The sequence below is a fragment of the Sinocyclocheilus grahami genome, unplaced genomic scaffold (assembly GCF_001515645.1).
Source record: "Sinocyclocheilus grahami isolate Dianchi unplaced genomic scaffold, SAMN03320097.WGS_v1.1 scaffold224.1, whole genome shotgun sequence".
Lineage (NCBI taxonomy): Eukaryota > Metazoa > Chordata > Actinopteri > Cypriniformes > Cyprinidae > Sinocyclocheilus > Sinocyclocheilus grahami.
In genome coordinates, this window is record NW_015505403.1 from 1200008 (window position 1) to 1211527 (window position 11520).

The window sequence follows — 11520 nt, forward strand, 5'->3', positions numbered from 1 at the left end:
GATTACGTTTGTTTCTGAAGGGAATGTGCCCCCGATCTACATAAATGCGTCTATGTTCGCGCGAATCATTCATGATCCAGCCTCATCTACAGAAGAAGTGAGTATAATGTTTTGTAATGAATCTTTGCAAATCGCCTTTCCTAATAATGTGCTAATTAGCAAGTTTCACGATGAATGAAAGTAAACAGTCTCTCTGAGAGCAGCTCGGAAGAGAGAGGGGTGGGGTCAGCTGAGCTCATTAACATTTAAAGGAAAACGCTACAAAAACGGCTTGAGCTGAAAAGAGCTGTTTTTGACAGGGTAAAAAAATTTGTTTTTTTACACTACCATTGAAAAATTTTAACCAAACTATGTTACAGACTTTTCATTAAGACCCTAAAGAATCATATCAACTTGTGGAAAATGGGCATCCTATGACCCCTTTAAAAAAAGAAAATGTCATGAGCAGATAATGGTGTGTGAAATTCAATAAACAAAAACGTTTTAGTTTTGGTTTAGAACTAAAATGAAGAGCTAACGGCATGGATAACCACTGGACGGAAGACAATGCGTAAACAAAAATGAAAACAAAACATCAAGATGCTGAGTGTGCCAGCGATAATTTCTTTTATTCATTCTTTTAAAAGTAGAACAAACAAAAAAGTGAGTCATAACTCAAACCACTGGTTTGAGATACTTGTTTGCAACTCTCCGCCTCCATATCTAAGGAAGGAAGATGTGGTCCTCACCTACTACAGCTCCTTTCATGCAATAGGCATACGTGTGCAGATTACATGTGCCACGTTGACTGCCATTGGTTGACACAGTTTGTCTGCATGTTTCCAGCCAAAAGAGTTTTAGTTTTAAGCTGATGTCCTTTAATTCATCTTCACTTTCTAGCATCATTCCTGTGACAGCACCGTAAGGTAAGGTAAAGCTATTTTTTCTCGCAACGGTTCTCCTCAGTTAAGATTTTGCAAAGTAGTACTTATACATAATACTTAGTATTCTGTATGCAAACTTTAAAATACTGAATTCATTAAATGCAAATCATGCAGTAGTTTAACTCTGGATAGATATATCTGGATTGTTGCAAGAAGCTTCATATTCACCAAACAAATTGCTTTTGGAGAAAGAAAAAAGTCACAAAACGAATAGCCACTATTTTGATGTTAAGTCAGTTTGGCAGATATGCAATGGTTTTAAATGACATACTAATTTTTTGACTTGCTTTTAGCAAATCAAGATCTTTTTTTCATGGTTGACCTCATAAATTGATCATATCAAGGTTGAATGCATTAGATCCAATCTAACAACATCATCATTAATTGAGCATATCGCATTTTTCGCAAGCAATATCATTATTTTGCACATTTAAAATTAGGATTTGCCCAGCACGTTTCCTTATTAGGCTGGTGAGCTTCTCACATTTATTTTTACCCTCATTCAGACAGGAAACTGCACTATGAACGCTAATAAGTGGTAATGAATTTAACTTGCATTTAATAGTGCATGCTTGTTCTTTCATGGAAGAGAAAAAATCCTGAGCTTTCGCATCGTTCTTCTTAAATTCTAATATCACCAGTACAGCAGTACCAACAAGTATATGATTACTGCCGTTCTCAAGCCTAAAAGTGATACTTTTTTTAACAAAGTATTGGTTTGGCCTACTGATCAAGTTCTTTATCTTTCCAGAACAATGAGTACCATGAGAAGTCCCAAGCATCTAGCAGATGCTTGTCTTCCATCCTCCACGGGCGAGATCTTGACAAGCAAAGATGACCCTGGAGGTCTAAGAAGGCTTCTGCCACTCACCGGCTCAACCGTACTGGCACGACGACTGTTCCACCTCCAGTCATACCGCAACCCGCTCATGCCCAACAGACGACGTAAACGCGAGATGACTCCTGCTGAGAAAAAGGACACGTCTTATTGGGTGAAACGGAAGAAGAACAATGAGGCCGCCAAGCGTTCTAGAGAGAAGCGACGAATCAACGACTTCATGCTGGAGGAGCAACTTATGGCGCTTAGCGAGGAGAACGCCCAGCTCAGGGCCGAGGTGCTGAGTTTGCAGTATCACATGGGGATTGGGCGAGGTCTGGATGCCAATCATCCAATGGTGCCCTTCCACTATCCCGCAGCGTCCCATCTCAAGCCTTCCCTGTGGGGTTTGCCTACCGGTAATGCTCCAGAAGCTCCAGAGCTGTATCACTCTTGGCACGGCTCATCTCCGTTCATCTCGCCCCTGAGAGTGCCTCCTAAAAGTACCAACCTACCTTCACAGATTAGCCATTTGGACAACAGCGCTGACCCAGTAGAGGCAGACACAGCATCTCACCCACAGGTCTCTTCCAGCAACGACCCACCAAGCCACCCACAACTGTTTCCGGCCCAGAGAGCATCTGCGGCCTCACCACCCCCTCCTCAGCTGCTGCCTGGGTTGAGCCAGTCTGCCATCCAGCACAGCAACCAGATGCTACCTTGGGGCTCGTCGTCTTTGCGTCCATCTCCCCTTCATCCCAACTGGCCGCTGTCCTTCCCTCTGTCGCTGAGAGACACAGATGGATCTTGTAATGGCGTAAGGTCCCTGTGGAACTTCAACAGCAGGTACAGCATGCTGTCTGCTGAGATCTCAGGACAGCTCAGAAGAATCTTTTGCTCGGAGAACCCTTAATCAGCAATAATGCTGCCTGAACAGTTTTTCATTGTGATAATAACCTGCTAAAAGGGATTGTTTGCCCAAAAACAAACTGTAGACTTACTCATGTTGTTCCAGACTTTCGTTCATCTGTAGGGCACAAATATTTTGAAAAATATCTTTGTGTTTTTGTCCATACAGTGAAAGTTACTGGGGTCCAGTGTTGGTTTTGGACCCCATTGATAACTGTATAGACACATAAGGTATTAGCTGTGCTTAATGTAGTGATGTTCAAGCCAATCTCTCCATATGGCCTAGCAAATGATAGATAAACCATGACTTGTATAATATCAAAATGTTTATTCTGCAAATATGTGGCCACTTGTAATAAAAGTAGTTACTTATTTTACTCTCATTTCCCTTATTTGCTTATTGCATATAAATCTGATTCAAGTTTGGGAATCTACACTATATATTCTCACAGGCACATCATTGATTGTTTCATGGAAATTATTATTAGTATTCACCTTGCTTGTGTGAAATACTGGTTCTAACTCATTACGACATCGAAAACAACCTTTCACCGAAGCTGTTATGAGTGCGTAATGTTCCATGTAAAGGAAAAACAGAAGAATAAGAAAAAAAATTATGCGGCTGCAGCAACACGCACACGCAAAGTAACAACAAAACTAAAAATGGTTTAATTTGCTTCATAGTATTTTGTACATAGAATGTGTACTGAAAATAACTGAGCTAGTAATTGTGTAGACGTATTCATAAATGATTCCCTCCTAATATATGGGGTATTTGTAAAGTGAATGATTAAAGTGCTCATGATTAAATATGAAACATGATCACAATGAAGATGGTTTCAGGCTGGGGTAAATTTGTCTGATATCTGATTGAACTCAGGCTTGTCAAACCACATGTTCACACTTCTGGTGTGTGGATGTACATGTACATGAGTGTGCGAAGTAGAATAAAGACCAATTTAGAGGTGTAAATAGACCAGTTCAGCTCAACAGTACTGTAGGCTATAGAATTTAATTGCTTAATAATTAAGTCTCCTTTTTTTCATTCTAATAATGGAAACTGATTTAAGAAAACAATAGTCAATTATATAGATGTTATGTAAAAATGTAAAGATACTTGGGGTACCACTTGGGGTTCCTCAGATTGATACACAGGCCAAAACTGTTGGAGAACCTCTAAGCAACAGTTTTTCAAACACAAACACGACCGTTCATGTGGTTAAGAAAAAAGTGAATCCTTGAGAGCCCTCTATCGTCTACACTCTCTCATAAAGGCTTAATTTATAATTAAGTAGGCTATATAATAATTAATCAATATGAAGCGTCATAGAACATTTTTAAAATTGTAGTTTTCTGTATTTCCGTAGCCTATGCGTTTGCGTAACTGCACTATACCTTCTTGATCGGTAAAATTATTAATTATTCATTTTTATAATTAGAGTTGAAGAAATTTAACATAGATCACGTACCTTCTACTAAAATTCAGATGGATGAAATGCTGACAGGTATTAGAATAACCAGTAGGGGGCGCGCTGTCCTTGACAATATAGGCTACACACGAAATGCAGACTAGTCACGTCCCTTCACATTAGCATCTGACAAAGCTAATAGATGTATTATGTTCTAGTTATGAGGAAATGCAGTCTTTTTTATTGTTACATATGTGGTAACATCACAAAAATGCAAAGAAAAATAGCAAAACAGAATTATGACATGTATGTAGTTACTGATCTGAAAGGAGTAGCTAGCAATAATGTGACAATATTCATAGCTGGTGTGAACGATATTAGGAACTTAAGAATCTGTCATTGAAAAATGCATATCAATTGACCATTATTGTGGCATTATTGACAGCACTGGCAATGAGTGCCTATTTTGAAGGTGATCAAGGATTTTAGGTCTTTCCAAAACAGCACAGACTTTTGTGATTCCTTAAACTTAAATTTAGAGCCTTTGCAACTTTAGTTAATGGCTGAAAATGAAGCTGAACAGCAAGGACCCAGTCGATGATGAGTGTAGACTAGTATCTGGCCATCAGAAATGCATATCGGAACGATCAATAAGAGTGGTTTTCCATATCTGACCATTTTTCTTTTCATAAATGCACGCACACACACCCACTGATACACGTATGTGAGGGACATGTGGGCCATGGTGTAGTAGAGCCATCAGCTTTGTGTTAAAAGAAGTAGACACAAACAGGGGCTTGTGGGCTGATCTCATAAAGAGGCGAACAAGCAGCCTCTAACTTTTAATCACACTTCACACCAAAGAGAAGCCACGAGTCAGAGTGGAGAGCGTTTAATCAACGCTGAGAGGCAGGTGAGACACTCAGGTCTCACACAGACAAGACAAGTGTTTGAAGTTTGGAGAGTCTGCTGGTTCCAGTAATGAGGAGCATCCTTGGAGATGTCAACGCTGGGTGACCCGACAAGGCTTCAGGAGCTGAGAGAAGCTGTGAAGGTAAGAAACGGGGGCTTTTGTGTGTACATCAGTGGTCAGCTTTTAACAAAGTTGTGAAAACGTGATGTAATGACAAAAAATAAGCAAACTTCCTTTGACTTCCTTTGAAATTTGAGATGTCACACCATCAAGCAAAATAAGAAAACACGGCACAGACATCTTGCGATCTTAAAAGCTTTCTTGCATTAATTTTGCATTAAAAGTAAAATAAAACATCTGATATTAAGACGTTCGTAGTTTGAGGTGCAAATGCTTCATGGCGCTTGAATGCGGTAGACGATGTGCAAAACTAAATGTAACTAATCTCATTTCAAATGTAACCTTTGGTTTACTGCCATTGCAAGCATCAGATTTCCCAATCTCAGAATGAAACAAGTATAATATATAAATCAGTACACATATTAAGTCTGATTTTAGGTTAATGTGGTCAACTTTGCATATATAATCCTTTTAATAGTGTTGAATATATTTTGTATTATGTAACATTCAATAATTAAAGCAGCTGTATTTGGCCTTATTGTCTTGCAAAAGTGCATATAAGATTAGACTGCATTTGATTTGTTTCAAATTGCATTTGTAAATGTAAACTTCCTTGCAGACCTTCCAAATATTCAGAATTTCAGCTTTTGAAATTCTTCAAACGTGAATGTAGGATATTGCAAAGGCTGGTAAATGTGGGTAATTTTAAAAGGGTGTGTGTGGTGTGGTGTCATGACGATCTAAACTATTTCAAGGGAAGATTAGATAAGACATTTGCTGCAAAACGCATTCAAAGTCGTAAATGGCATCTCTGATGTAGCTGTGGCTTGAAGTATGCATCTTTCTCTGTGCATCCCATGCTAAATATATTTAATTGCTATTCCCATCCAACAAACAGTGGTCCAAAATTCTGACTACCAATTATATTGCAAGAAAAACAATGCATGAACAAGTTTGTGTAAAAGCTGATAATCATGTTAATCTCCAGCATGATTTGAGCTCCAAAGATCATCCTTTCAAACGTGTTCTCAGGATTAATGCCACACATGTACTTATTTGATTAGAAATAGTGCATAATCTTTCATATTTGTTATTTATTCTCAATTTTTTTTTTTTTGTAGAAAATCTAAAACCTTTCCAGGTTTGAATTTGATTTTGAATCTCAGATTTTCAACAGTCTTTGACTTTTGGACTCCACAGTATTGATAGATGAAAAATTAACTATATAAAACTGGCATAAATGAACAACATTGAACATATGCAGTACAGCTGTATACTTTCAAGGAAAAAAACTTACGGTTAAAAAAAAAATTAGCAGACGTTATTTTCTATGAAAACATCTGAGCCTCTCGTTTAAAAACAACTGAGGACAAAAACACATAAGATATGAAAACTATAGGCCAGGATGTACAGAGCAGCAGGTGGTGAGGAGAAAGCCAACAGATAGGTTGTTAAAAAGGAGAAGTTTAAGAGTTTGTTACTGAAAAGCACCATCTAAACTTAGAGCGTCAGTAAGCAGCAGGTGCAGGTCTGACTGAGGCCTCTGGGGGCCTTGAGACCGTCATACGACTACAGTCATCAAAAGCTGTATTTGATGTCCAAAAAGCACTGGCTACAAAAAAAGCCACTGGAAAATTGTGACAACATGCCCCAATAGGTTCATACTATTTGGAGGAAGTCACTGGCACCATTGAATGGTCTGTGATAGGCTTAGGATATATATATAGAGAGAGAGAAAGAGAGAGTGTTTCTGATGTTTTTATGTTTATGCATGCTACACTGCAAGGCATATTGTATTTCAAGAGCTTTTCTGGTTTTCTGACTAACTTCTGTTCATTGTATACTCAACACAGGAAGGGGAAAAGCATGTGAACAACCTCTTTTGACTTTCTCTTTGTGTATGCATGTGTGTGTATATCTGTGGCACAGCGACAAAGCAGGCACAGGGTATATTTAGCTACACAGCATGTGTCACCATCACCGCACCTAAACTGTTAGCATATCCTATGAGCGCATGTCCACATTAGCAGGCTGGCAGACAACAGAAACCTCTCGCAATTAGCCAGCAAAGCCCATCGCAAATTTACATTCCCCCAGAGGATTGTTTTCAAAAATCTGTTAGACAATTAGCAACAGAAAGATTTAGGCGAAACTCCTTGCGAGATGCCAATCCGCAAGTTAGCAACTTATGTAAAATGCACAACAGTTTCACGTTCCAGTAACTGGCTGAAAATAAACAGGCTACAACCCTGTTGAAAAAAACAGCATATGCTGGTTAGGTATGTTTTGGCGCTGGGATGCTGGTTTAAGCTGGTCCTTTGCTGGTTTGTGCTGGCAAAGGACCAGCAAAAACCAGCAAAGGACCAGCTAAAACCAGCAAAGGACCAGCACAAACCAGCAAAGGACCAGCTAAAACCAGCAAAGGACAAGCACAAACCAGCAAAGGACCAGCTTAAACCAGCATCCCAGCATCAAAACATACCTAACCAGCAAATGCTGTTTTTTTCAACAGGGAATATTCATAAACAGATGTCTGAAAGGAAACTAAACCAAATATGGGTAACAAAAGGTGAGAATTTTGACTGCAACTCGATGCTACGTGTTTAAAGGAGAGCAGCAAAGCTGCCAATGTCGAAAGGCTCATGTGAGCACCATTCAAATTGCAACACTAATAACCCACCAGCCCTTTAACACATTGACACCTTAAAGTCTTTTATTTTGACACATCACTAAGAAATGTTGAGTGATAAAGAGAATTAGGTTAGTCTTGGAGAAGAACCGCATGTCAATGTGGTTAGCACACCACTGTTGCCCACACAATTATTTTTTAAAAAGAGACTGTTTGCAAGCTAACGCTAGTTACGGGTGTTAAGGGGCAATAATTCCATTCACCAATGGAAAATGTGAAATGGGCTGGGGGTAAAATTGAGTTTATGTATCAAGGATCAATGTCCATAAGACTATGAAGCATATAAACAATGTTTAGCATTCAAAATCTAACTGACAATATAATATTTGCATACTGAAAAGTTACGAGTGATCTATAAAGCACTGCAAGTCACTTTGGATAAAAGTGCCTGCTAAATAAATAAATCTAAATGTAAAATGTAATGAAGTGATGACATTTTTTGTAGGCCAACCCATAAGTTAGCATCGCCCTTGTTCCAGTAGGATCCATTGGCTTTCAGATTATTTCATCGTGACCAACTAAATTTATGATTCTTAAACGTTTCATTCATCTTCACAATAATCTTATATCCTAGTCATTTTGAAGCCTAATACAACCACCTAAAGTAAAAAGTGAAACGTAGGCTATAAATGAACATGAATGTTTAAGTTAGATTAGTTACCAAAGAGTCCAACTAAATGAGGCTGTGAAAGGGACTAGAACGTGAGTAGATTAATTTTAACTGTTTGGATGATGATGCTTTTTTCTTGACCGCCTCTGTAGTCTCTTTTTGCCATTTGTCAGCAACCTGTCTTTTTTAAGCTTCAAAAAGGTGTATGACTGATGGGTTTCATGTTGTTGAATAAAATGTGAAAATATCTTGAGGTTGTGTTCACCACAGACCTTATTTCAGGTATTTAACCAAAAACTCATCCATTAAAAAAAACAACAACAAAAAAAAAAACCATTGAGTTCAGGAAGTGCTAAATGCGAACTCATTTCCAGGTTTTGGCCTATAAAAATATGTCATCCCTGCAGCACTCTATTTGTGGGGATCTATACTTGCACCTAATTAAAATTTACTTAAACTTATACCGGACTTGTCTTGAACTTCTATGTTTTGAATTTAAACTTATACTGACACCTAGTGGTGTGGAAGAAGCATCACGCAAAAGCAAAGGTTAACAGTTAGCGATTTATGTGCCATTCAGTCAACCATGATTAAATATTGCCAGTAAAAATTCTCAATAATACCAAGGTAAAACAAATTATATTTAGCTGATCATGTGATCCCGCCATGAGACAACACTCTCCATGAAAAATAAAACCACTTTATTACGCTTTTAAACATGATTTTGAGAGTACAACAAAGTTAGTTAGTTAGTTTACTGGCCAGTCATATTTGCAATTGCTTTCCACTCTCACATTAAAGTGTCATATTTCAAATCAGCAACAAAATCTCACATGAACTGCCCATAATGTTTCTTATACTCAAATAGCATTTTAAAAGCTCATATTTCAGGCTGGCTCAGCCAACGTGAAGTCCTAAACATGCATCTCTGAACACTGACTGGCAACCAGAACTTCTAACAGCGGCTGCTGAGACATGATCACTTTACCAACTGGCGATTGGCCCTTTTATTTAGAAGGCAGGACTTATTGTCATGTTGTACGTTGGACTTTCTCCCATTCGTAAGAATCTTGAGACATGGGACAAAACAGGTCCAGCAAGGGTAACTGCTATTAGGCTTAAAAATAAAAATATTTTCAATTTTAAATGTCATGAGGTATTAATAATAGAATGTATTTAACACAATTATCACCTTCAATTTAATTTTCTCATTATTATACCAAATCTATGTTTCTTAATGTCCTCTCACTACATCTAAAACAGTGTGTCCACAGAGAAGGGTTCAATCATTCATATGAAATAAAATGGATAAAAATGTTTTTTTAATGATGAAAAAGAGCTTGTTTTATCAAAAGCAACACTTAATAATATCTCCTATCAAAGCAAGGTTGTTTTTTAATGACACATGCATGTTTAATACGATTTTAAAGTTGCGTCCCCACTTTTTGTCAACACCGTCAGACATTCAATAAAATGTAATAAAATCAGGGAATATCAGGGGCAGCTGTCATTCTAAAGGACCCCCTCGCCACAGTTCACCTCTGCAGAGTACATCAGTGTCAGACAGGCTCTGCTAAGTTTTATAGTTTTAGAATATTTTAAATCCTAATGTTAATATGTCCTTTGTCACAGTCATGATATGTCAACACCATCTTCCAATTTCTGAGGAAATTATTTGAAATATGTAGATAATTTTATTTTCCTGAAGCAGGTTCCATTAGCATCTAGCATCAACAGCAAAAAATGAAATGGCTACTACATGAACTCCATTGGTTTTGTGAAAGAAATGCCAAATTTGTCAACACCGTCAGATGTCACCACCATAAGATCTTGTGTTCCAAGGATATATCAAAATATTTCAATGTGACTCTTGAATAAAAGCTTTATAAACAATAGCATACTCACTCTTTGTTGCGTTTAATACAGTAATTGACTGATTCAATGTATTTGATAGTTAAAATGACTACAAATTCAGGTTTTCGTCACCACCGTCAGATGTGTCAACTCCGTCAGTTGAATATTTTGATGATATTTCATTATGATATTTTATATTTGTTGTGGAATTATTGGTCACATGTGAAAGTGTAATCTGTCTGCTGACACGAGAATGTGTTTTGAAATGTTAAAAACATCTTGAATGCTGTTAAAGATAAAGCTGAAATTATATTACACAGTCCAAGCTAAAAAAAGCACATTTTGTTAAAAAAGAGAAAAGTTGGGAGGTTGTATCAAAGCATATCTCAGTAGCTTAGTACATATAAGATACATAAATGTAGTTTCATTTGTCGGAGTACAAGAAGTTTTGTCCCACTTCTCAAGAATGACTGATTAGTGCACCATCTTTGCATATCTAAAGGCTTTGGAATAAAATATATTTAACATAATACTATTCGTTTATTTTTATATAGGCTATATAAGATAACAACACACGTGCTTGCAAGCACTGGTTTTTCCATCTGGAAATGCACATCTAGTTTATCTTTTTCAAATTGGTTTGTACATTATAGTGAAGTTACTGCACACAAACACAAACACTAACAATGGTCAGCGTAGCGCCGCATTGCAGGCGTGGTCTCATAGCTGTGGTTTGAGCGAGCATCCACAATTCATCCCCTCCACACCAAAACCATGCTCTTCTTTCGCTGCGTTCATGTTTCATTGGCTCGTGGCTTGGCCTAACAGTCTGTTTGTTTTGCTCTGTGGTAAGCATACATGCACCTCGCTGTCACGCTCTTGAGCCCAGATTTCCAGCTCATAAAAAGACAGAGCAGATAAAAGAAAGGGATGAACAGGATGTGGTTAGCCTACATGAAAACTCACACACTTTGTTAACTTGGAGAAAGGTTCTGAAGAGAGAAAAAAGAAACCACAGTGAGCGTGGGGTTAGATGTACAAGATGCAAGATGCGCAAAACTAGAAGATCTGTGTGTACCCTGATGCTACTCTTGAGATTTTGATGTGCATTCAGTGGAAGCTAAATTATTAAAAAAGTTAATCTACACTTACAAAATGTATTAATTCTGCATTAAATATAGCAGGGTTATTATAGATAACTAAAATTAAAAGCATGAATAAATAATGTTGGTACTTGGTACTAAAATAAACATTAGCTGAAATATATATATATATA

At 37.6% G+C, this 11520-nt stretch overlaps 1 protein-coding gene and 1 long non-coding RNA gene across 2 annotated transcripts in view; one reads left to right on the forward strand and one right to left on the reverse strand.

Moving 5' to 3' along the window:
• Positions 1 to 11520, reverse strand: part of LOC107596885 (uncharacterized) — a 24538-nt gene that overhangs the window by 9535 nt on the left and 3483 nt on the right. The gene's annotated exons all lie outside the window — the stretch shown is intronic.
• On the forward strand, positions 1679 to 2694 carry LOC107596881 (uncharacterized). Its single transcript, XM_016287741.1, has one exon. It carries the CDS (start codon positions 1679 to 1681, stop codon positions 2651 to 2653), a length of 975 nt encoding a protein of 324 aa, XP_016143227.1. The 3' UTR covers positions 2654 to 2694.

Excerpts from the sequence above, each read along its gene's own strand:
- LOC107596881 (XM_016287741.1), top strand. The coding sequence starts at position 1,679 with ATGAGTACCATGAGAAGTCCCAAGCATCTAGCAGATGCTTGTCTTCCA.